This window comes from Miniopterus natalensis, chromosome 1 (assembly GCF_054644295.1).
Source record: "Miniopterus natalensis isolate mMinNat1 chromosome 1, mMinNat1.hap1, whole genome shotgun sequence".
Lineage (NCBI taxonomy): Eukaryota > Metazoa > Chordata > Mammalia > Chiroptera > Miniopteridae > Miniopterus > Miniopterus natalensis.
In genome coordinates, this window is record NC_142081.1 from 174,951,716 (window position 1) to 174,978,739 (window position 27,024).

A 27,024-nucleotide genomic window follows, 5' to 3' on the forward strand; every position below is an offset into this window, starting at 1 on the left:
GGTTAAGTGCTTTATAGATCTGTCTCATTAATTTTCAATACAACGTAATGAGTATATACTATTACCTTTATTTTGCAGGCAAGGAAACCAAGGCTCATCATTTCAGGATATTTTCTGACAAAATGACCTTGATACTCAGTATATTTTTTGAGAGAATGAATAAAGGTGCTTTTTAGCAATGACGAAAATACCTTAAGGGGCATTAAATTAATCCAACCTTTTGCATTGCAACTGGGAGTCTCATTAGGATTAGTTTTAATAGCAACAAATTAAGCAAGCTAATAGTAATGTTTATTGCAGGAAAGAGAATGGACTTTCAGAAACCAACTCTAACCTGAGTGATTCATGTCACTAATGTGTGTCCATTCTGGCACTTGGTACCAGTCGGATGCCCCAAGGCAGTTGTGCCTGGCAGGCTGAGCTCTGATATTTTTATTCCTATTTGGGACACTGTGCTCACTTGCTCCTCAGGTCCCCCCCCCCCCCCATGTCTCTCTGTTCCTCCCCATCTCCTTGCCAAGTGACCGCTTTCATGGTGGGATGTGGGGCCGCCTGTGACTGTTCCTCTCACACCTTGCTCCTAACCTCCCCAATTCCTTGCGTCCCAGCATGGTCCTGGAAGTTACAGCCACTGAAATCCCTACAACCAGCAACCATAAAGTAGAATAGTGCTGCTTTCCCCCCTATATTTAAATATATTGCAGATGCTTTATTTTTTATTCTGTACCATGCCTCATATATTTCTAATAGATTAAACATCATTGAATAAAATACTCTAGGGCCCTGGCCGGTGGCTCAGTTGGTTGGAGCATCCTGTACACCACAAAGTTGTGTGTTCCATTCCTGGTCAGGACACCAATTGATGTTTCTCTCTCAAATCGATGTTTCTCTTTCTCCCTCTAAAAATCAATTTTTAAAAAAACATATCCTTGGGTGAAGATTCAAATAATTAATTAATTAATTAATTAATTAAATACTCTAGAAATTTGTCACTGGAGTCTTGGTCCCATTTTATAATCTCTTTTGTACGGGGCTGGTGCCATTAGATTTAAAAATAAAAACAAGCCAATAAAAGCAATTGGTCATTTAACCTAGCGAGTTTAGGTTTAATCACACTTTAGGAGAGAAGTCGGTTGTTGAACGTACGGCTCGCACAGTGTTGTGCTGTGAGCGGCAGTGATGGAGGCTTGGGGGGCAGCGAATGAAAGTCCTAAAGGATGGATTTCTTGGCTGGAAGAATACAGGCTGGTTAGAGAGAGATGAGAGCTGGGAAAACTGGAGGGGGCCTTTGAAGCTAAAAAGAGGGGTCTGCATTGGGTAAGGGGAAGAATCCTGAGGCCACTGGCAGGGAGGGGTGACTGGTCAGAGCTGTGGCTGAAGAAAAACTTGTTTTACCCCCTGGTAAAATTGAACCTTTACTATTTTTGCATGCCTGAGGCGTCTATTAGAGCCATTGTTGTTGCTGGGGAAACTCTGAAGGACATTACAATGGAAAATAAATGAGAAACACCCATGGGTCTCAGATTTCTCAGTTGCCACATAAAATGTTACCTTTCCTTCAAGCAAATTAAACACAACTTTTCTTGTTCAAGGGGCAGGCATCTTTTTGGTCTTGCCAATTTACTGTTAAAAAATGTACTTTAGTTCCGATTTTTAGCATTATTTCTATAGGAATTTTATTTACAACGTCAGTTACAACTAATAGGTGTATCTCTACTTTCCGTTGTAATGAGTAAATTCTCTCTACGTATTTTCAAACACATTATTCTTACAGTTAACATTTCATTTTTAACAAGTGTGAAAGTGGCTTCACTTTCCTGTACTTTTCAGTAATATTTGTAAAGTATCAGCATTTTTGTGTGATAATTGAAGCCTTCTTTTTTAAGTTGATGCACAGAAATAAAATGCCTATTGTCTCTATTAAAACATGGACACTTTCCTAATAGCTGTATTTAGCTATAAATTATAACTGTGTAGCAAGTGAACATACATGAATAGAAAAGTACTTTGTATATTTTTAACAATATATAAATTTATAAAACATATGTATATAAATATATTTATAAAATATATCCACTTTATATATTTATAAAGTATTTGTATGAATAAAAATACAGGAAATGACAATGGACTACAATACTCAGACAACAGCTTTGTGTTTGTGTTTCTGACAGAGAACAAAAGTATTTAAATGTTTTTTGGCTCATAACACCCTGTTGACTCAGAGCCCTTTAAATTGTGGAAGTTGTATCCATAAAACTTTTATAGTTATAACTCAGTCTCTTGTCCATAGATGCAGCTTCATTTTATGCCTTTCTTCTTCCAAAATAACGCAGTGAAACCAAAGTTTAGGTGCGTAAAAGCTCGAGGATAAATCAAGTATTGGAAGATGACAGTTGTTTGCACTAAGCACTGAATTCTCTGAATGAGTCGTCGTATAAACGGAACAGATGTTGGGAGCAAGTTGGCACAATGTAGTGAACCTCATTCTCATCGTATATCGTTGGGTTACTCTAGTGCCTCCAAGGGTAGATGTGCTGTTTAAACAACCAATTTACTCCTAAGGAACGGCAGAAACATTAGGGGAAATAGAGTACTACATTTAGTTCAATTGAGCATGTCAAATGACAATTTGAATGGCTTCCTTAAAATTCGGATGTTGAAAAAGTCGTCTCCTGCTTTCCTTCCTCTTCGGGGAGGGTACCTGATGCCAAACGGTTGCAAAGTTTTCGTCCTCTCTCAAAGGCTCCTGGAGGAAGCTTAAGCAGTGTGCCTGGGTCAGGAGAAGTCTCTGCTCCATGTTGCAGACAAGCATTCCGTCGCATTAGCCCTCAGAGGACAAGAAAAGGCACTTGGGCACCTTCCTCCATGAGATGCCTCTTTATGTGTCTGAAGAGTATTATGAAAATTATGATCATGGAACTCTTGTCATCAGCAGGTCCTGACACAAAGCCAGATGCCCTTTTGGTCTGTTCTTGCTTCTGGTAGGTTATTCTGGGTCCCATGGTCATCCTCTTTGCTTCTGAAGTAAAGGATGCTTCCTGGTGGAGAGGGTGATGTGTTTTCAGTTGGTGGTAGTCAGTAGATTCTGATGGCAATGTTTGCTTATTTATTTAGCTTAGGGTACTTTGCCTTTCCCTTAATGTGTTGTGTTTCAGTTACTCTAACTGAAATCAGTTGTATCAATTAATGTGATTACAGCACTAGTTTTCTTCACTGCTCTTATTTAGCCAAGAGAAGTTAGAATTCTTTCTCTGAGAATCCTCCCCTCTTTCTTCATTATCCCAGTTACTAATGAGTAAGATAATGACCTTGAGGCCAGGATTATCAAACATCATTTAAAAATATTAGTCACAATAGCAACATTTAAAACATATATATAATCACTCTTCTGAGTTCCCTTAATGCCATCCAGTTTTTACTGCAATGACAATAGATTTGTTGATTTGAAATTATATCCATCATTTTCTTTTCTTTCTTTATTTTTTTCCTCTTTTAAAAAAATCCTTACCCGAGAATATTTTTTTCATTGCTTTTCAGAGAGAGTGAAAGAGAGAGAGAGAGAGAGAGAGAGAGAGAGAGAAACATCGATGTGAGAGAGACACATTGATTGGTTTCCTCCTGCACACAAACCGACCAGGGGGCCAGGGATTGAGCCTGCAACCGAGGTGCTGGCCCTTGGTGGGAATTGAACCCAGGACCCTTCAGTCTGCAGGCTGATGCTCTAACCACTGAGCAAACCAGCTAGGGTGCCCATCAGTTTCTTTTTTCTTTTTTTTTTTTTAATATATCTTTATTGATTTCAGAGAGAGGAAAGGAGAGGGAGAGAGAGAGATAGAAACATCAATGATGAGAGAGTCATTGATCGGCTGCAGCCCGCAACCCGGGCATGTGCCCTGACCGGTAATCGAACCCCAATCGCCTGGATCCTAGGTTGACGCTTAACCGCTGAGCCACGCCTGGCTGGGCCCATCATTTTCTTTTAGCTAAAGAGTTCGTAAACTTGCTCTATATCAAGTGCTAACAAAGTATAGTTCATGAACCAAATACAGCCTGCAGCCATTTTTATAAATAAAGTTTTACTGAAACACTATGCTTGTTCATTTATATATTTTCTGTGGCTGTTCTTACTCTACAATGTCATAGCTGAATAGTTGCAACAAAGATTGTATGCATTGCCTAAAATATTTACTATCTGGACCTTTATGAAAAAAGTTTGTCAACCTCTGCTCTAGATTAATTCATATTTGCTTAAAAGCACTGTATTGACCACTAGGAAACCTGGGTTCTGGTCATGCCACTGCATTCTAATTAGCTGTGCGACTTTGGCCAGTCTTGTTGACTCTCTGGCCTTGGTTTCCTGATCTATAGGATGGAGAGGCAGGATTGTATGAGTGGGAGTCTCTTCCAGCTTTAAAATTCAGGGAATCTAATTAATAGTCTTTCACCTAAAGTAATTTAAAGTTGATTTTTTTTCTTACAGATTAAATTTTGGGTTTGCAATTATGATAATCCCTTTTGAGTATATTAGTATATATACCCAAATTTTCACTAAATATTTAATGATGTAAAAATAATAATATAGCCCACCTATATGAGCTCTTTATTTGTCAAGTATGGAGGCAGGTACTTTACCTTATCTCTTTAGCCTTCAAAATACCTGTGCATAGTAGGTGTGAGTGTTCACCCAGCCAGAGGAGCTGAGACTCGAACCTGGTTCTAATGGTAAAGTTCTCTGCTCTTTCTATGAGAGCAACACTGTTTCATTTGCCGTCTCTATTTTAATTCAGTCATTTGAATATATGGTAGCATCTCACTTACCCAGAGGTTGCCACCTAAATTATTCAGAATACTACCAATGATTAAAAAAACAAAAAAGATTAGCAACCAAATAGATGTTCACTCTGTCATTAAAAATACTTCCCAATGTCCTCTTTCATAGCCTGCTCACTTGTACTGTTGAAACAGATCTAAAAACTTGCTTTTTGGGGGTGGTTTCCCAGATCTCTATAATGAATGGCAAACAAACTGGAAATGGAGATGCGCAGAACTCCTGGGGCAGGTGTCTGTACCCAGGAGCGGTGGCGGTGCTGAGGCTGCGCCCAGCGGGCGAGGGTGGTGCCGGCTACGTGGCGAGAGCCTGAGGCCCAGGGACAGATTCGCCGCGGGGACCTCCCAGGAGCACTGAGAGATTTTGCTGCTCGTCGTAAAGACAGCGAGGAAATGTTAAAAATTAGCGCACTCAGTGTAAGAAGTGTCACAAAACTAATAAAAGTATGAGTATGAAAAATATTTAGTGTTAAACAGATGCACGGCCGTAATTTGAATTTTTTGCCATGTGGAGTATTTCCTGCCTTAAAAGTGCTGAACAAATGAACTACTGCCAAGTCCAGATTGGTTAGGAAATGTTCCTCCAGAGCCTCGGCGAGATCATGCACCTTCCCTGTTACCGTCCAACTCCCTGTTCACGCTCAGGAAACGGCGCTCCAGAGATAAGCAGCTAACTGAAAGTCTCACTTCTCGCTTTCCCCTGTTGCCAGATTTTCTCCACACCGAGTTAAGTTTTAAGATTTTCCATTATCTCTTTTTATTCCCTCTGGCTTTAATGAAAGTGTTGTTGTTTTCCTTTCATTCTTTTTATTTTTTTCAAAGTAGCAGCCCGTTTTCTTTCTCAGTTTTTAAAAACCCTCTTGCCCTGATCCATTGTATATTATCAGCTGTAAGGTTAATCTTGCAGAAGATAATAAACTTACTTCTTCGAAACCAGGCTCTTGGGGGGGTGGGGGGAGTGGATCGGCGGCTCTTCCTTTCTGGTTTTTCTCTTGCACTAAATCCCTGGTTTCGTCTTGCTGATGAACAGGCATTTCCTTCCATGCCGATTTCCTACCTCATCACTTCTGGTTGTCTGCTTTGGTGAATATTTTAACACGTCACACATTTTTTGAGGTGATGGTTTATGCAGTTTATTTGCGGGAAAATGTGCGACAACTCTTGTGGAAGCTGGAGATTTAGGGACATTTAACTCATTTATCCCCCATACCGCTGTGTGTGGGATCAGGGGAGGGAGGGCTGCTGTCCACCGATCCCACAAGCCGGAGGCAGTATATTTCCTCAAAAGATATGCCTCCTTTGTCTGGCTGCCTGTTAAGATGTCAGTAATCATAAAGAAATTAAACTGAACAAAAGCTCACTTGGTGTCAGATACTGTGCCTGACGCTTTGCATGTACTGTCAATATTCACCACAGAATTACAGGCAGCCTTCAGCCAATAACGGGCTGTATTTCAAAAGTATATGTGCAGTCAGTTATTTGAAATGTGAAATACATTTCTCCCTGCCTGGAGCAATGTTGTGGTTACATCTTGAGGCTGGGTGAATTAGGAAAGCCTGTTAGACTCATAGCTGACGTGTGTCCACGAATGTTCCTGTGGGAAGGTACATCCAGAGTCCTCGGTGGGACATGTGACGGACCCGCCTTCTTCCTGGGTCCTGACTTTCATTCCAGGGACGTGACTTTATTCTCAGGTCTTCCTCATGGACAGATGGACGATGGGAATGACACATCCCAGGGTCAAACCATTTAGATTAGCTGTGGAAAGACAAACATGCTGTAACAGAGGAGATCCTGAAATCCCGTGGCTTAACAACATTTTATTTCTGTTAGGCAATAGCTCCAAGGTGACCTTTGCAGCTTACCAGGGCAGGCCTGCCCTAGGGAGTCATGCAAAGACTTGGGTTCTACCCATTTTCTGCTTCATCGGCCTCTAGACCAAAGTCCTGATCTGAACCACAGAGCTGGCTGCGTCCCCTGTGCTGCGGCCTGTGGGGGCAGGGACACGAGGCACAGGGTAGCAAGCCCCCTCCAGCAGGCACAGTAAGCGAATCGCTTCTAGCGCGTTGTGGAGAAGGTGGTAACATGCCCACAGCTGGCCGCGAAGGGGCGGGAGGTGTGTTCCCTCGCTGGGCCACCATGGATGCTCCTTAACTCCATTACTACGAAGAGGTGGAGCAGGCACAGGAAGGATGGCGTCAGTCCCTGGCACACTACGGAGGTGGTCCCCACGTCTAGACAGTGATTCAACAGGATGGAGATGCCGGGTGTGGCAGAAGAGATGTGGTTCGAGGATGGATACAGTGGCCCAGGGTTAGATCTTCAGGAACCATGAGATGCTGGGGCCCCTGACATTGTGGCTTCGCAAAAGGACTTGCCATAGGCTTTCGTCGCCTTCCCGCCGCCCTCCCTGCCTGCCTTGCCCTCTGGAAGGCGTAGGGCAGGGCCGGCCTCGGCCGGCGATGTGTGCCGTGGCACAGGGCCCTGCGCTCACAGGGGCTCCGGGCCTGGCCTAACGCCCTGCTGCCACTGTCTTAAAATTCTTAATAACTTTATCTTTATACTTGTTTTATAAGCGAGGTTTGATGGGACAATGGGATGTGTGTGTGAGTGGCAGAGATATGCTAGGTGGGCATGCGGGCATGTGGCAACTGGCACAGCTGTGGGCGGTGTGGGTGCTGAGCAGTGGGCCTGAGGGCTGCCTGGGACCCAACGTGGCCCCAAGGTGGCCGGGCCAAGACCTGGGCCCCGATTGGTGGCCATGATGGTGCTGTAACTACAGAAGCAGGTTTGGAGGGTGGGAGTGGTGGCCTTGGCCCTGGAGTAGAGGACGGGCTCCTCATCAGGACCCGTGGGAAGCTGATTGTCCCCGAAGCCTTTCCCTGTGGCATCTGCGCAGATGTGAACTCTCCAGCCCGAAACTTGAGGCAGAGCTGCTGGTGCTTGGGCAGCAGACTTTGTTAGTAAATTAGTACACAATAAAAGCATACACATAAACGTTGCAATAAAGCATTTATCAGGGAGCTTTTAGAATTCTTCAAATGTTTTAGAATTCTTGGTTTCAAATGCTGAAACACTGCAAGATGAATAGTCACAGGCTTAGAAATAGAAATTACATTTAACCATTGTCAGTGGAAAATCACAGCCTGTTCACGTGAGCTTCAGATGAACCTTTTATTAACAAGGAAAATAATATAAAATAAAAATTTTCCTAAAAATTGGCGATACAGCAATAGCATGTATAAGCAGGCATTTTGAATTATATACAAAATTTGAAGCCACTTTTGACTTTTTGTATGATCTCCACAACTAACAGGAAATAGAAGAAATATTGAAATACCATTATATAGATTTTATTTAAACTTAAATTTAGACTTACAGTAAACTGATTCATATGAAGAGTTAAATATTTTTATTAAAAATGCTCCATGATAATCATCAGCTCTAGACATTAAAATTGGTATTTCAGAATAATTTATCAGAAATCGATTCCTATTTGTAATAAACTATAAAATGCTCTCTCTGTTTTAAATACTCCCCCGAGGATATGTTTTTATTGATTTTAGAGAAAGAGGGAGAGAGAGAGAGAGAGAAACATCATGTGAGAGAGAAACATCAATTGGTAGCCTTCCATACGCAACCCCACTGGGGATCGAACCTGCAACCTGGGTATGTGCCCTGACTGGAATTGAACCTGTGACCTTTCTGTGTATGGGACGACACTCCAACCGGCTGAGCCACCCACCCAGGGCCAAAATACTCTTAACGGCAACATTAAAAGTTGCATCTGAAAAAGATCCTTGTCAAAATGAAAAACTAACAAAAATTGTTTGCAATCTTGCATTTTTGCCAAGCTACTGATGCCTTTTTCAGTTGTACAGGTTGAAAATAATGTTGCTAAAGGTATACATTTTGATGAGTGAATAAATGAATTAGTAGAAAAGTAAACCAGAAAATCACATTAATAAAGTACTGTTAGTTATTCTATCATATTAAATTATGACACAAAAACATTAATTTTTGCACAGTTTGTAAGTTTATGTTGTTTCTCGCGTGTCACTGTTACAGCTATTATGTTTTATAAGTAATAATATATTTTTAAAGAAAAACAAATTTATGTTTTTGCCCGCCTTCTTTGGCCCCTGCTGATCCCATGTTGGCCTTTGGTTGTCAAAAGTCTTTGCCCAGGAGTGTCCCTGCTGAGGGCTCCATTCTTTAGATTCTACTCTTTACAACTTTTTTATACTAATTTTTCATACTAATAAAAAAGATTAAACTATAAAGTACTATCTCTTGGGGTATGAATCACTGATAATGGCTCTGTCTCTTACAATTACTGTAAGGCCTATGATTTCTGCTGACAGCCTCCAGAATTCTTGGTTGAATAAATGAGGAGTCCCCAGGAATTGCCTTCTGAGGACTTTTGGCTGAAATTAAATGAGTAAAACCAAACTGAGAAATTTCAGCTGGGAAATACTTTAGGCAGGGAGACCTCCCAGGAGCCCTTAGAATTGCTCCAAATTTTAGAAAGTATTTGGCCTCCTTTTCCGTCTGTCTTTATAAATGACCCCAGAATGGCTGTGACACATTTTTCTTAGGAGGAGAGTTGCTGAGAAAAATGGGTAGTTTTTTCTCCAGAGCTCTTAGAGCAGAGACATTGAGAGCTTATGATACTGACGCTTCAGAAGAACTTTTCTACAGTCACGAGGAGTTTCATTCCAACCTGGGTACCATGGTGAGACATTCTGACGGGCGTTGGTAATGAGATTATCTTGTAATGAGATCACCTGCTGAAAAGTCCATCTCGATTTCACAGCAAATCACATTAGGTGTAAATTACTGTTCTAAAAATGTATAAAAAGCCACTTGAAATCAAATTGGCTTAGTAAAAGCTGTGTTTCTGAACTTATTGGCTGTTAAGAGAATGGAGAGGTCAATTCTGAAATAAATACACAAAGTACGTACCAGTGTTCCCGAATGCGTTGGTCTATGAGGATTCATATTTTTGTGTCTGCATTTGAAGTGCAAAATGACTTTTTAAAGAAATGTGATTTTATTTTAACCTAAATACTGCAAACACACAAAATACAGTTGTTTTCCAATACTGCCACAGGCCTGGATACTCCCACAAGGGTATTAAGGGCTCTGCGGTTTGGTTGAAGATGTGGGCTCCCTCTAGTGGTTGGTGTAAAGAAAGGTATTGGCTTGAAAGGATCAGTCACCACTTTTCTTTCCTTTGGCATTTCTCTTAAATCTCCAAAGCAGCTCCAGCAGTCTTTCATTATACTCCATTTAACACAGTTCAGGCTATGTAATGTATATTTTGACCATTTCAGCCATAGGGGAAGTTTTCTTATTTTAACAAAAAAAATCATTCAATCTGTAGTCTTCCCCTATGTCCAGATCGAAGTCAGTTTTGACTATTAAGATACCTGATCTGATTTCCCTGTCTCTGTGGCCCATTTTTAGTGTTATTTTGGCCAGAATATGTCTCTTAATTTTGGTCTTGGTATTTTCCATCTGTTTTAGACAGACCCTGGGTTGAATACAAAGTTTGTTTAGCACACACCACATACATGCCACTCTTCTAGGTCTTATGGTTGTAGTAGGAAATAAAAAACAAAGACCACTGCCTTCATAGAGTTTCTGTACTATGACACATACAACTATGGTTTATAAAAATATAAACCACAAAGACTAGTATATTTGACTTCACCACTATGCAAAAATTTTGTATAGTTAAAGAGACTACAAATTAAAAGACAAAGAAATGATGGCCTGGAAGAAAATAATTGCTACAAGAGGAGCTCCAATAAACGAATTAGGAAGAAAACCAATAGAGAAAATGTGCCTAAGATAGGAGTAGACTTCAGTTGTGAAAGACTTCTCAGTTTTCTGCAGTAATAACTGGCAGAAGTGGGATTTCAAATTTACGTAGTAATAGAAACAAGCAAAGGATGCTCCTTAGAAAAAAACGTAAGTCACCCCTAAGTCTCCAAGTCACCCCTGAGTCTCCACAGGCTCAGGCCAGTCCTTGCTCGCAGCATCTATGGGCTGAGTAGGCTGCCATCTCGTGGTCCTGCTTGGAACTGCACGTTTCCTACCCTTTTCCCATCAGTATCACCTCCATGCTAAGCTCAGCCCCCCAGCCCGTCCACCGTTGACGACCGTCACATCGTAGTTTCCCGTGATTAATTTAAGCACATTAGGTTGATGAGTGGAATCTTTTAGACAAGGCGACATCGCTGCTCAAATTGCAGTTATGAGAATTTACAGTGATAGGAACATAGGTTTTGACTTCCTGTTACCTGCAGCGTCTCTCCTGTCACAGATAGAGCAGACCATTCTCTACTTGACGCAGGGCTGACCTGAGTGCTGGATTATTTTCTCTACATTTCTAGTCCCTCCTGAAACTTTGGCCTCTCCTGAAACTTCGCCTCTTCCTGCCTCAGCTCATTCTGTCACCCTGACTGGATCTCTTTAACTTGTTCAAAGGAGATATTATTCCTGTTTATTGGTACAAAGGATCATACAAATCTCGTGAAGACTTTGGGAAAAAATTAGCAGTTCCCGCCCCCCCCCCTTTTTCTGAGCCCTTGGGTGCTGTGTACCCAATCTTCTAGCCTCAACAAGTTGGCAGCTGGGCCTCTGGAATGCAAGTTAATTAAATTGTGCTTATATTTAGTTTTAGGCAAGGTTGACTTTTTCCCATGTTGGATTTAGTCTGTGTGGCTTTGTTATATGCAATCCTGGTAACGAGGGCTCCTAGGAGAGATTTTATGGAGCGGCCCTGTGAAAGGCATGCAGCGGCAGAAAGTGCAGGGAGTATGGGAGAGATTCAGGCGACACCCCTGTTCCACCAGCGCGCAGATCGTTTACCCGGACGCAAATGATTTAACAGTAAAAGCCCGCTTTCCTGGAGCGATTGACTTCCTTTTTGTCTATGAGCCAAAGAAAAGTGAGGCTTTCCATCACTAGATGTCGTTATGTTTGTTTCTGTGTGTGGATCTCTTCAGAACTGTGTTGTTTTCCAGTTCTCTTGGTTGTTACAAGGAATCCAGTTGCCCCCACCTTCCAGGTCCCCTGTCTCCACAGGATTGGGCCCTCTAGTTATTTGCACGGTAACCCTTTAAGCACAAGGCATGTTTTGATATTTTGTGATGGGCATCCTTAGAAGTGAATGACCCACTTCCCAACCTTAGTAAACAGAACATACTGGGCTTTACCCAATTTGGTGCCAGACGTTTGAAATCCGTTACTGATTAATATCCTCAAAGACAGTCCCGAAGCAGGTAGAATTCAGATAAGGAAACTGAAGCTCCAAAAGGTTAAATAACGTCCCAAAACATCACAGAAAAGTAATGTAATATATTTATTATGTTTATTTTTAATAATATATATTATAAATATATTATGTAAAAGATTTATTGTTATATTTATTTAGTAATATATAATAAATTAAATAAATTTAGCAAGTAGGAGAAACTGGGCCTTAAATAAATATAACATATAGTAAATATATTACAGATATTTATATGTAATTATATAATCTCTGGTATTATATATAAATATATAATATAATTATTTTTGTCTATACATCCAGTCAGTATCAGCATTGATATTAGGGTTAATATTTATGAACTAGTTTCCTCACCATTAACATTTAAAAATTATAATAGTATTTAGAATTCAAGTTACCTGAATATCTGGGGATGGTTTAAGTTTAAAGGGTCAGAGAGCAAGAAGTATCTAGGTTTTCCCAACCTTGCCTTGGCCCAGCCAATGGAGTTGGCTACTGCATGGAGGCAAGTGAGGGGGGTTGTTGCCATTGGTTAAGAGGAGGGGGAGTGGAGAGGGTCTCGGACAGAGCTCTAACCTAGGGCTTCAGAATCTTTGATCAGCCGTGGACTATCTGATCTGAAAAACAGGCGAGACCCTAGAGTATCCCCAAGATCAGTGAATTTCTGTTATAGTAATTAACAATGGAGAGTAGGAGGAAAGTGATACATATATGTGTGTGTGTGTGTGTGTGTGTGTGTGTGTGTGTGTGTGTGTGTGTGTATATATTATAGTCTTCATGGGATTGGAAATGAATTTTTAGACATTGAGGTAGAGCTATAATCTGTTCTTGATAGATATTTTTTTGAAAGTTCTTTACACAGTAAATTCTAAATATATATGTTTATTTTATTTCTGGATCTTAAGCCACATAATATTGCAAAGTCATAGACAATTTATTCCAGCGTTTAGATTGTCAGTGCATAAAATGGACTAAAATAAAATAAACTGGGATTAGAAATAAATTTGGTTTGAGTTGCAAGTGAAATCCACAAACTATTAACTTGTAAAATGAAATCAATTTAATTTGTGTAGTCATAGTAAACAGAACATACTGGGCTTTCCCTGATTTGGTGCCAGACGTTTGTTTAATAACCATTAAAACTGGTTATTTTTCTTTGTTCATCTTTCTCCTAAGTCTTTCCATAGATGTTGTAACTGAGTTACAGGTTTAATAAAGGTGTGGAAACATGTTAATATATATAATGTTTCAGATACTGCCACATGCAGGCAAGAGACTATTTTCTTTCCAAATCATATCTTTTCCCTGTCTGTTAGATTTATACACACAGCTAACTCTTTCATAGGAAACATCCTGCATTTGTTTGAAATTGGTCAAAGACAGTTTATAATATTGTACTATCATGATTTTTTTATGATTCATAGTGAATAATTGTAAAACATCATTTGAGACAGTGTTATGTGTGGAGAAAATCTCAAATAATTTTAAAGTGCCATTAAATGACAATTATTTGTTCAGAAAATAAAGTGTTCATTTCCTAAATCAAATTCAGAAAGTAGCACCCCTCCAAAGAAACCCAGAACCTAAATATTTGAGTAATTAGAAACCTCTGCCTGCCTTTCAAGTGGGTAGATAGACTCTAAGCCTGCAATTTCTAAATTGTCTATGTTCTTTGGAAAGTTGAAGTTACATCCTTGTGCTAATTTGCAGGAAATTATAAATAACAGAGTCCTGGTGTACATCTTATTTTCCAACAATTTTTTTTTTTTTAATCCTAACCCAAGGATATTTTTTTAAATTGACTTTAGAGAGGAACAGAGAGAGCGGGGGAGAGAAGGAGAGAGAAACATCAATCAGTTGCCTCCCGTATGTGCCCCCACTGGGGATGGGACCCCAAACTCGGGTATGTGCCCTGACCTGGAATTGAACCTGTGGCCTTTTCGTGTACGGGATGGTGCCCCATCCAACTGGGCCACCGCCAGGGCTTATATTCCAATGATTTTTCACAAAATTGTTGCAAAATCCTGTATGTGACTTCTACACCAAATAGTAAACTAGTATATCTTTTTTAAAAATATATATCTTTATTGATTTCAGAGAGAGGAAGGGAGAGGGAGAGAGAGAGATAGAAACATCAGTGATGAGAGAGTCATTGATCGGCTGCCCCCTGCTCCTCCCCCGCTGGGGATCGAGCCCGCAACCTGGGCATGTGCCCCGACCGGGAATCGAACCCCGATCTCCTGGATCCTAGGTCGATGCTCAACCCTGAGCCCCGCTGGCCGGGCTAGTGTATCTTTTTAATTAGTCAATTCCGGTTTGGAACTTTTCCTTCCTCCCTCTGACCTTGCCTCCCTCATTGGGCATCTCTGTCTCTGTCTCTGTCTCTGTCCCTCCCTCTCTGAGCTGTTGAATGAATTAAGATTCCTATTTTAGAAAAAGTTTCTTTAAACTTCTGCTTGACAGTCTCTGCTCATAAAATTTGACTTCCGCTTCCTGCTTTTCTCTCTGCTCTTTCTCTACTTTCTACTCCTTCTAATAGATTTAAAATCTACTGAGCAAGGTTCTGTCTGATTCTGTTTTATATTGTGATTTTACTTGACATGTTGAATGATGACATGGAACTGCTTTTAAACTCGATTTACATTCTCTCCCTTATCGGAGTGTCACCAGTTACAGACCAATTGTTTCTTGCTAATGATTTTTAGGTAATTTCACAATAACTGGTTTTTCTATAGAATGATAGATCTTCCATCATGCTGTCTGACAGGCCATATGTATACTTAACTCTTATTTTTGGGAATTTAAGTGAAGGTCAGATGGTCAAGTTTACTTTGAATCAAAGCATAGCTTTATTTCAGAAGGAAAAAAATGAGCCGAGGAGTAACTTAGTCTTGAGGACATTTAATTGTGGGAGTTGTTTTGGGTTTTCTTTGAATGTTGGTTGACAGATAGTTTCTCACTAACTGAAACATGCTCTGTCATGGGCATTGAGCGAGTCTGAAGTAAAGAGTTAGATTGTAGTGAAGGGACTAGTTCGACCTTGTCTTTGCGGCAAGGTGGTCACCGCAGATTATAAAAGAGGAAGTCACTGTGGCACTTCTATTTTCAGGCTACCTAAGCCATCAGCCCTGTAAGTGTACTCATTCAACACATTTACTGATCGCCTACCATGTACTATTTTGGAACAAAAATGTGTTCAAAGTTCAAAGGTGCTGAGAATGTCCTTTGCTTCCTCTACAATGAATGTAAAATCTATCTAACAGAGAAATCTCCTAAGAAGACAAAAAGGATGTTTTAGCATCTGTGCCTTCTCAGAAAAGGGAGACCAGCCTTGAGGAGAGAGGGAGTGAGCAGCGCTCATGGGACCATGGGGGGGGGGGGGGTAGAAGCAGAGGCTGTGGGAGAATCCCCTGAGGCTTGGCAGGGGGCAGCGTCTCGGCATGTCCCTCACTCACAGGGACCAGTGCCTGCTTGCGTGGGATAGAGGCAAGATCTCAGGGGCACACGGTGGCGGAACCGCCAGGAAGGCTGGCCTCAGGGACTGTGGCCTGTACCCTGCGTGGCACAGACCTGATGGAGCCGTAGGTCTAGCGTAAACCCTCAGGGCTTAGAACCACCAGCCCTTCAGCAGTTCTCTAAGGCCCTGAAAGCTAGAGCCCCTTCCTCAGTTCTTCCCATGGGTCCTTGTACCACCCTACGCACGGAGAGGCCCCTGCAAAATGTGCCCGAATAGTGTTTCTTATCGCCTTGTTGAGTGGGGAAGCATGAATGGACTTAGAAAGATAAAATGCTGTGGCATTTCTTGCACCACAGAGTGACAGAGTTAGATCCATGGCCCACGCCCACAAGTTAAGCCATTCTGAGCTCGCCTGTGGTTCCAGGTCTCGCTTCTCACCCTTCTCACGTTTTGTGCCTTTCCTAGACGGCTCCCCCCTCTCCGCCTCACCTCACAGGCTGCTTATTCTGTGCCCCATTCTAAATATAATGAAAAGTTAAACAGAGTATAATTAAATTCAGAACTAAATATTCATAGCCAGTAAAAGGACTTAAAAGGTAAGCGCTCTCCTACTTTAATGGAACAGATAAAACTTGATGGGTAAAAGGGTGTTCAGACTTGTTTTGGGCAGAGCAAAAACTCATCTTTAAAGGGAAATTTACATGGACTCAAAGGTATAAAGCGGACCACAGTAGAGCTCTCCGGTTGAAGTGGCGTGGGGAGACTGAAGACCCGCTTTAACCCATAATGTGTCCCGAAGCCCCTTTCCTTGGGATCTTAGAGCTCTTCTGAAAACTACCTTAGCCCAAGGATGGATAATGCGGGTGCAGGTGTTGGGGATGTTAGACACATCACACAGGCCCGTGGGGAAGACTACTTTAGGTAGCAGGGTCTTTCAAACTTACTGTCCTAACATATGATCAGATGCTGCCCAGGAGCTAGGCCTGTCTGCAGGTGTGAGTGTTCCGCTGTAACACATGGATCTCAATATTTCATCAGCAGTTTATTCCCCTCGCAATCAGACAATACAGTTGTAAGTTAACTACTGCCTTTGAACACGTAAGACCAAGGAGTAGGAAAGATCACGTTGGCCTGCTAGGCGCCTGTGTTCTCAGCTCACTTATTCATTCAGCAGATGCTTAATTCTGCTCTAGGCTTGGGACATAGTGGTGAGAAACACCGATAAGGGCCTTCTCGCAAGGGGCTTGTGCTCTAGAAGGCAGAGAGAGACAGTAAGCTAGCAAACATCGTGTGCTAATATGGATTATGCCGGCCATGAAGAAACGGGATTTCTTTGTTTGTTTGTTTAGCAGACTGTGGTCCTGATGGTGCTGAGCAGCGATGCTATTAGGAGCATCAGTGCTCCTCTCATTTCTCTTAGACATACGCCAGCCTGACTTTTGTCTTCGCCGCTCCATCGAAACGGCTCTCACCAGGGTCCCCGTCCTCCCTGTTGCCAAATCCAGCTCCACTTCTCAGCTGCTTCTCACCTGCGTCCCAGCAGCATTTGACGCAGGGGACCTTTCTCTCCTCTTTGGTGCACTGGCCTTCACGTGGCCACGGGGACACGGTGTTCGCCTGCTCGCATTCCTCCTGCCACACTGGCCATTCCTCCTCCGTCTCCTGCTGGCCTCCCCTCCTCTCCGTAGCCTCTAACAAGGGGTTTAGCAGCTCAGCCCTCATTCATCTTCTCTCCGCCGCCCCAGTTCTTGCTCTTTCCTCTTTGCACTGACCGTTTCCTTGGCGACGGCTGCCAGGCACCCTGGCTTTCGATGGGTTTGTCGTTGGCCCGCACATTTATTTACCTTGTGGCGCTGCCCTCTCTCCTGGGCCTTGAGCGTCAGCACCCGGTTGTCCGCCCGCATCCCCGCTTGGGCGGCTGCCGGGCAAGCCAGACCCGACCCGTCCAAAGCCTGACCCCCGGTTTCCCCCACGCCTTGCTCCTGCAGCCGCGGTCCCCTCGGTCCCCTCTCGGGGGATGCAGCTCAGGCTTCTGACTGGCTGGAAACGTGGCGTCATCACTGGCGCTTGTCTCTTCCTAACAACTGTCATCTAAGGGGCCAGGAAGCCCTCCTGGCTCTGCCTTCCTCCTGCACACCTGCAGCATCTACGCAGGTCTCCACCTCCACCAATACCCTCCACGCTGCCATCGGCTCTTTCTGGAAAACGCCTCCAGCCTCCTAACTGTTATTTCTACTCTTTTCCTTGCTCCCCTGCAGTATTTTCAACACAGCAGGTGGAGATCCTTGAGAACATCAGTCAGATCATGCCATTCTTTACTCAAACCTTGTAGTGACTTTTCTCTTTGTGTCTTATTTACAAAGTCCTTCCAAAGCCCTGTGCGGCTGGGCCCTTCCTCCCCCGTCTCCTCTCTTCCTACCCTCTCCCTCACTTCCTCTGCTATAGCCACGCGGATCTCCTTGCTGTTCTCGACACCCGCCGGGCATGCTTCTGCCTAAGGGGCTTTGCATCGGCACATCTGCTGAAATCCACCCAAGATTCGGTTAAATCCCCCACATCTTTCAAGGTGTTGCTCACATGTCAGCTTTCAGTGAGACCTGCCTGGCACTCTAATTGATTTGGGGCCCTGTCCTACCCCTCTCCCACATCGCCTATGTTTCTTTAAAAAAATTAAAAAAAAAAAAAAAATATCTTTATTGATTTCAGAGAGAGGAAAGGAGAGGGAGAGAGAGATAGAAACATCAATGATGAGAGAGTCATTGATCGAGCCTGCAACCCGGGCATGTGCCCTGACCGGGAATCGAACCCCGATCACTTGGATCCTAGGTCGACGCTCAACCGCTGAGCCACGCCCAGCCGGGCTGTCCTATGTTTCTTAATCTGCTGTACTCTTTTTTCTTCTTCATAGCATTCATTACCTTCTGACCTAATATACAGTAATTTTCTTATTTATTATGTTCACTGATATTGTTTGTCTCCCTCAAATATAACCTCCACAAAGCAAAGGATCTATTCTGTTTCAGTGATGCACCCCGGGCTCCTACAAGAACACCAGACTGGCCTAGTAAGTGAGTCGCAAATTAGAGAGCAACGTAAGCTTTGCTGATTCCCTACGGCAGAGGGAAGAAGTGATTACCCCTCCCATTCCTCAGGATGCAACTTGAAATATCCCATTAGATATTTCTGTTTTCCAAAGGGTCTTCTCTGTACCATGCTCCTCAGGGAGGCTCAACCAACTGTCTTATTCATGTTTCCCTCCTGACACTGCCCAGCACACTGGCTCCCTTCTCTCTCTCCCCTTGGGGATCCTCATTCTTTTCATACACAGAACTTCCTGATACCCCTGTGCATACCTACCCCACACATATTAATGTTTAACAAAATGAAGAGTCTTCCAGTCAATATGACTTAGAAGGCAGGGTAAAGACAAAGTTTGCTTCCTTGAGCATAACTTTAGATTTTTGCTCTACTCTGTCGCATCTTATCCTTCATCCCAGTGATTTTATCAACCTATTAGGTCCAAAGATACAGATCTCTCCTCAAGAGGAATTCTTCTATTAGCTTCTGGAAGATTACACTCATTTTTCTTCTTCTAGTCAAATGGCCTTGTAAAGGTAAGAGTGATACGGTTGGCAGGCACTGAATTTCAAGCATCATGTTCAATGAAGGACTGAAGAGTTCTTAGTGTACAGGCTTAGGTGGTGCTGCTCTGTGCCAGGTCGGCTTCCTCTTCAGGGGTTGAGCTGAACTTGAGCTTCACACTTTAACCAAGGGCTCCAAGACAGGGTGAATGAAGACCCTATACAGTCAGAAACTGGTGAAATTATTCTAAAAGTTAACAACCAGAGTAATGAGAACGTTTACCAATATAACTGCCGCCTATAATACACAGGCCGAGAGAGACGAGAGGGTTGGAAGCAGACAATCTAAAGGTCATTTCAGGCTATGGATGTTATTTCAGCAGTCAGTTATCAGAGACAAAAATACTGAAGAGAGCTGGTCGTCCTCATGGGCATTTATTCTTCAGCATCCATGGGATTTTGATGTCCAGGTGATTCGTGATTGATCTCATCATCTGGACAGATAAAGTAATGTCTTAGGTGGTGCAATTATCATTGCATTAATGTTAATTAATTATCACATGTGTAAATGGAAGTTAACCTTGGTGATGACTTGTCTTTAGTTGGTAAAAGTATCTTTATCAGGTGATGGTCAGTAGAGTATATGCTCCATGAAAGTGGGGAATTATTTTGTTTGCTTTACTGCTGTACTTCTAGGAGTTAGGATAACAACTAGCACATGGTGGATAGTATTCCTTTAATTAATTAATGAATCCTCCAATGATCAACCGGCCACTTATTTAAAGCCCAATGTATACCTCTTAGAATTATAGGTGATGTTAGTGGAAATGGTCTCAAGATTATATAGCATGGCTTTGCCCCAGGGAATCTCTTTGTCATCTGAAGGGCTAAGCCCAAATAAAGGCTGATGGCAGATGATTGTTATAAAGCCGTAAAATTTATGGTTGAAAATCTCTACAGAAACTTGTAAAGAGCCCTCTCAGGATATTCTCCAAAAAACCCAGAGCTGACATGAAATGCCATCCTATCTGGTCCAATTCACCCAAAGGACAAACATTTATCTTTTGTTCAGAGAGAAAAATAAAGGCAAGTTTGAACTTTTTTCCTGACACTGGTGCCCTGGAACTGACCACATATCAAGTGACTGCACAGCTGCCTCTCTACTAGAAACAAGGATTGGGGGTGGTGCCAAGGACTGAGCCTGGAGCGGGGCCTCACTATTCTGGGGTGATTTTCACTTTTTCCTGGCCACATGGCTTTGGGCAATTGTTGTCTTAACCACAGGACCCTCTAGCTCCTCTATTTGTAAACTGCCACTCCCCCCAAGGAAGGTGCGGTAGAATGTCTACCTGTCTACTTTAGGGGGCTGCTGGGAAATTCCAAATACGATGGGTTTTAAACACTTGGCTAGTTGGACAGTTTCACACAAATAAAAGTGGAAATTCTGAATACAGGGTAAGGAGAAATCAGAGTGTATACAAAAGTTATTCTAATTTTACAAAAGTAACACTGATTAATGAAACTATGAACTTCTAAAGAAAGACTAAAGAAACAATTGACAATGTCCTAAAGCCAAGGGCGGCCTCACCTCCCCCTGAGGAGCCACACAGAAGAAGTCAGTTTCTGCCGAATCAGCCAGGACGCCACCCGAAAGCGATCATCAAAACAATGCAAGCAATGCTGTGCTTCAGATCTGATCCAGATTCCAAATAACCGTACACAAGAAATGCCTTTTAATGGAGTGAAATATAGAGGGTCTTAAAGATGAAGTCTAGACGTCAGGAGACACTTAGTGCTGAGCTCTCAGCTAGATGGCCGAGGAATCATCAGAACCAGAAGGCCGGGAATGCGGTAATTCTTCAGAGGCACTGCAGTTGCTGAAGTGCAGACAGCTGGAGTGTATGCGCTCTCTAGTCTAATACAGAAGCAGTCCCACAATAGGATAAACACTCCTTGAACAATTTCCCCTAACCCTGGAGAGAGGATATTGCGTAGACTGGCTAGTACAACCTAAGTGGTTTTCATTTTATATCTGGTTTCCTCTGGACCCGTTAGGAGTCTGTATCTGCAGCTACGGGAGTGCAGTCCTGTGCTGCATCCTCTAGGACTGTACGAAATATTTGGGCAGATGAAGTCCATAGCTGTAGTCTGTATTGATGTGGAAATCATGGGCTATAATGGAAAACCAGACTGTCTTTGTTGATACTGTGAAGATTGCACACGATCGCATCGTAAGAAACTGATCAAATCAACTAGTACTTCATCTCCAAATCGAAACTCTGGTTTCTTTGATAGCACTGGAAATGAATCCATTGATAGAATTTTTTCTTTCCTTGTGGCAGTGTATTTTGCTCCATTAAGATTGAGGCAATTTGGGTCCATCAAATGTGAATTAAGAACCTCTTGGGTGTCAGCCCCTCTGCTGGGGCCCAGGAACGTGGGGGCTATGACAGACTTGGGCCTCAAGGCCTGGAGCTCTCAGTCTCCAGTTTTCTGAATTTCAGTTTCGGAGTAAAAATGTTGCATGTTTCCTGGTTCCCTTTCGTTGGCCAACAAGGTTCATTTCATCAAGGACTTTGTGGTTCAGGGAGTGGTGACAGAGAGAGAGGGAGCCAAAGAGGGACGGAAGTTTTCGAGGGTTGTATTTATCTACTATTACTCTGAATTGAGAACTTATGAAAAAAGTTAGTGGCGGTTGCTTTGTTTTTAATTCACAAAGGGAGATGTGGTCATTATAAGAACATTTGTAAAATACAGTGAAGTTGTATAATACAATGAAGAAGATAAAAATTACTTTTAATCTTAATACCAGGGGATAATCACAGTAACCTTTGATAAACTTCTTTCTAGGCCAAATTATATTGTGCTTTTTTAGAACCATATGCTGTTTTTCCACTTTAATTATCTTGAACTTTGTTCCAGAACATTAAGTATTTTCGACAATATACTTTTCAACGGCTGTAATGGTATTTCTTCTTATGGAGGAAATGTATTTAACCAATCCCCTACTATTTATTTAACCAGTCCGCTACTATTGCACAGTTGTTATTCCGGTTTCCTCATTATAAACCATGATGGTATGAATATCCTTAAAAACTTCCATTTATTCATAAGAATTTTCTTCATATAAAGTTCAAGAAATAAGATTGTTGGATCAAAGGTTATGCACATTTAAAAGGCATTTGATACACACTACCAAATATTTAAGTGTATTTTAATACTTGTTTTGTGGAACTGATTTATTCTTTTATTAAAGAAAGTTCCTAACTTATATTTATTGTCTACAATAATTTTGAAACAATTGATTATTTGTTGAATTTTGAGAAGAAAATGAGCACCATAGTACTAAAAGCAAATAATACCAAAATGCAACTGTGTTAAAGAAAATTTTTTAAAAATGAAAATATTATTTGCTAATGCTATTTTACATTCTTTATGCAAGAAATAGACTTTGACATTTTTACCTGGCATTTTTATTAAGGCAAGTAAATATATTTTAAATACAGGGGCATGGAGTCTATGCCTGTGTTGAGTACACATCAGTTGAATATTTTACTGTTCCTTTCTCTGTACAACATTGGGGAGTGTTTTAGAAGTTAAGGTTTTGTTGTTTTTGTGTGTGTGTGTGTGTGTGTGTGTGTGTTTATAATCACACGTACGTGGTTTATTTCTGAAAGGTTTTTAAAAAAAATATTTGTTCAATAAATAGCACTTCACTTTGAAATACTTTTCAGTTATTAAGAAAAATACTCCCATTTGGTATTTTCCCCACGGAAGTTGCACAATTGAGGCTGCTCTCCTGTGCTCTGAACTTGGATGCGTGGCACTCCGTAGGCCCGCTGGTCCATGGCCTTTTGCTTTCCTGAGGCAAACATTCTTAATATTATTCCGAAGTAATTTCGCAATTAAGGCTCTAGAGGGCCAAAGAAAAATTGGTAACAATGCAACTGAGGGGATTTAGAAACAAATCTGTTGAACAGCAAGGGAAGGTTTTCTTTTGGTTCTTTATTTGTTTTTCCTATTTTTAAAAGGAAACAAACAATCATTGTTCTGACATTGCTTTTCTGCCTTTTTTTTAGTGATCTGTAGAGGGGGCTTTCTGTGTGGCAGCGGACTCTGCATCCCCAGGAAACTGCAGTGTAACGGCTACAACGACTGCGACGACTGGAGCGATGAGGCTCACTGCAGTATGTGACACGCTGTTTGGGGTCGTCTGGGTGGACAGGGCTTCTATTCAGGGGCCTAGAAACCAAACCATTCCATTGTCCAATCCTGACAACTGTTGGCATTTGCATAGACGACTTTGAGTTTGCTTTCCTAAAGTGAGCAAGCGTGTTTCTCTGCCCCCATGCGACAGCAGTGTGTTTGCACACCTCTCAAAGGCGTGATTTCATTAGGAACTCAACAGCTAGGTGCCGAACTGGCACTGGAATAGGTCAGGGAATGAAGTATTTTTGCATAGAGGGTCTTAAAATTAGGAGAAGGTTTTTCGTTTATTTTGTTTGGGTGAGGATTTTTGTTTTTGTTTTTAAAGCTTTCTGAGTATAAAGGTCAACTTTTTAAAAAGGACATTTTAATAGGAAAAATTTTCACCCTCATGATTCTAAACATTCATGACACAGCAGATGCCAGCCTCTTGTTTGTTTATGTTTCCTCTGAACCTGAAGATAGTCGGTGGCATTAACTGTTTTATATCCATGGATTGGTGGGTTCAGTTTCCTTACCATTGATTTGATTAGTTGTTTTCACTGAATTGGTCTGTGGTTTGTCCAATAGTGTATTCGTCTGCTTGGGCTGTCACACAAAGTACCTTAGACTTTATGACTCACAGCAGGAATTTGTTTCTCACTGTTCTGGAGGCTGGAAAGTCCAAGATCAAGGTCCATCAGGGTTCAGTGTCTGGTGAGAGTTCTCTTTGTGGCCTGTAGGCAGCTGCTATGACCCTGTGGCTCATGTGACCTCTTTAAAGGGAGAGAGGGGGAGAGGGGGAGCCAGAGGGGAAGAGGGGAAGGGAGATGGAGGGGAAGATAGGCGGGGGGGGGGGGGGGGGGAGAAGTTGAGAGAGGTTGGCAGAATGCTCTCCTGTCTGATCCACTATTTATAAGGGTACCAGCCCTATTGGACGAGTGCCCCGCCCTTATGACTTCACTCAACCCAAATGACCTCCTCACAGGCCCTGTCTCCAATTATAGTCATGTTGGAGTTAGGGTTTCAACATACAGACACTGTAGAGCATAGACATACGGTCCATAACAAATACATATTCAGATTTCAAGTCATTTTACACTTATGCAACAGACAGAAAGGAAACATTAGCCTCAAGAATACAATGTAGAATCTGCATCCACAGAACCATATGCTATTGTGTCCTAAACTGCTTTTTAATGGTTATGTGAGCGGCAGTAGTTACTATGGGAAAAGCTGTGTTTTACTTGTAGAAGTTGCCAAGGCTTTATAAGAGCTCACGATGACTGACCAGATTTCAGATTCCTCTGGTCTGTTTGCCCGGGGGACCAGCTTTTCCTCCTTCTGAAGGGTTGGGATGCTTATTTGCCATACGTTTTGAAAGGCTGTACATATATCATGGCAATATTTCAGGTCAGTGTTTCCCAAACTGGTGTTCCATAGTACCCGAGTCTTGAAAAATGCTTGGGAAGAAAAAAAAAAGTTTGAGAAATGCTGTCTATCAGATCTACTTCTTAGATAGTGACAATACATATTTATGCCTTAAAGGCTCTAAGAAATCCTGGAGGTAGAAAGAAAAGACATTAATTTTGCTTAACTTGGCATTTCCTCGAAATTATTTGTTTAGATATACCCTCACCTTTATATATTTATTTATTCACTCATATACTGATTTATTTTGCAGAATAATCTAGCATCTTCTGGAACTTCAGTTATGTCACCCATATTTTCAGAAATGTTTTCACTAAGACATTTGTTTTTATAATTTGGGATTCCCTCTTCAGGAAAAACTATGGCAGGCGATTTTACATAGGAAACGTTTTATATTTACATTAGGGAATATAGCTGTGGACTTACAAGAAAATATCATGCAAAGCACCCACACGGGAATTTAAAATATTTCCATAGACTAGTCCAATAGGATGATATCCAATTTTCGGCACTTGTGTTTCTCTGCCAGTTCTGGCCCATGTTCCGGCATTAGTGCCTCTCCCCAGTGGCGAGCCCTCACTGACTTGCTCATTGCGTCCTGTGTTGCGCTGAGCGTTGCACTTTAAACAATAGGAGCTCTCGGCTGCATTGGTTGAAACTGGATTCAAAGGAGTAAGTTTTCCGACCTCAGTGCCCAACAAAGACGGAATTACTACTCTGGAAGGTTAGCAGTGTCCCGGGAGCTGAACTGTTGATTAAAGAAGATATGGGCTTTCCTCATGAACACCCCTCGGAAACGTTGCGGTCTGGTCCGTGGGGGACACACATTCCTGAGAGCATTTGTCTATGAAAATGCTTAGATGGACGCTGAAGTCTTTGCAGTGCAGTTGTTTCTGACCGTACACGGTCATCTGCCTCTGCACTTCAGGAGTTTCAGCATGCGCGTTTATAGCGGGCGCCACCTCCTCCTGTCCCCACCCTGCAGTGAAGGGACAGCGTAAATCGTACATCGGAGTTAGGGGTAGATGCAAATCAAGAGCATGAGTGCAGCCCACAGATAAGATACCGCTGAGGGGAGGGAAGCTTTGCTGAACCTCCCAGTGAGGGGCAGGAGGACGTGCCTGGTTCCCAGGGTTCTGGCAAATGCAGGAGGAGGCCTGCCTTAGGGAAAGGATGGGGAGGTATATTTTATTTGTAAGTTCCCTAATCACCTGTGCGAGAAACATTTGCCTACATGACTTGATTTAATTTTCAGCAAAGAGGTATTCTCATTCCCTTCTGTGCAGATGCAAAGCGGAGGCTTAAGGCAATGAAAAAATGTGCCCGTGGTTCCAAGTGCTAGACTTGAACCCAGCACTGAATGGCTTCAAATCTAATGCTGTTTTCTCTAAACTGTGCTGCCTTTGCCTTGCCCTGGTCCATAAAAATTCAGATGTGGTGAACAATTATATTTTGATCATTCACATGAGAAATGTTTATTTTGGATGCTCTGTTAAGCTTGGGAGGCAACTGTCTATTACAGCGCACTCCAGGTATCTGGGACTGCTTCCCGACTTTCTCCCCTAACTCATTTTGCCCTGCTTATCGGTCCCATCCTAAGTATTTGTAGAAGCAATAGATTTCCAACCACCTGGAACAATTTAATGGTGTAGCAAAAGGAACGGGGGTGCTACTGGCATTTAGTGAGTTGAGGTCAAGGATGCTGCTAAACATCCTACAATGCATAGGGCAACCCCTCCCACAACAAAGAATTAAGCAGTCCAAATTTTCAACAGTCCTGCAACTGAGAAACCCTCACCTGTAGAGGTAGAAGTCAGTAGTCAAAAGGTGAGGTGGGAAGCCTGGCTTCATCTCATAGTTCTGCTATTGAGCTGGGCAACTGTGGGCAAACCACTTAACCTCTCTGGTCATCTGAAAATGAAGGGATTTTGGGGTAGTAATTGAGCATCCACACTTGAATCTTGAAATGAGGCAACACATTTATGTTTACAGACTCATAGAGACTGAGCAAATTGAGTGAAACCTTTGATAAAAGGTTTTCTGTTCCTTAGTTTTCTCCTTTAATGATAATTTCAAGAGACAAAAGTTAATAGTGTGAGATGCCAAACTGAAATAAATATTAACATGCAAGAACTTCAGAAGTACCAGCTTGTATCCCACTCTCATTAAGAAAAATGATCTGTATCTAGAAAAACATCTACCCCAGGTCATGCAAAATTATGTTTGTATTGAGCAAGAAA

At 42.1% G+C, this 27,024-nt stretch overlaps 1 protein-coding gene across 1 annotated transcript in view; it reads left to right on the forward strand.

The window, feature by feature from the left end:
- Positions 1 to 27,024, forward strand: part of CORIN (corin, serine peptidase) — a 178,767-nt gene that overhangs the window by 86,721 nt on the left and 65,022 nt on the right. The window contains exon 6 of the mRNA XM_087827585.1: positions 23,248 to 23,355. Within this exon, the coding sequence (XP_087683711.1) occupies positions 23,248 to 23,355 (108 nt within the window). The remainder of the gene's footprint in view (positions 1 to 23,247; positions 23,356 to 27,024) is intronic.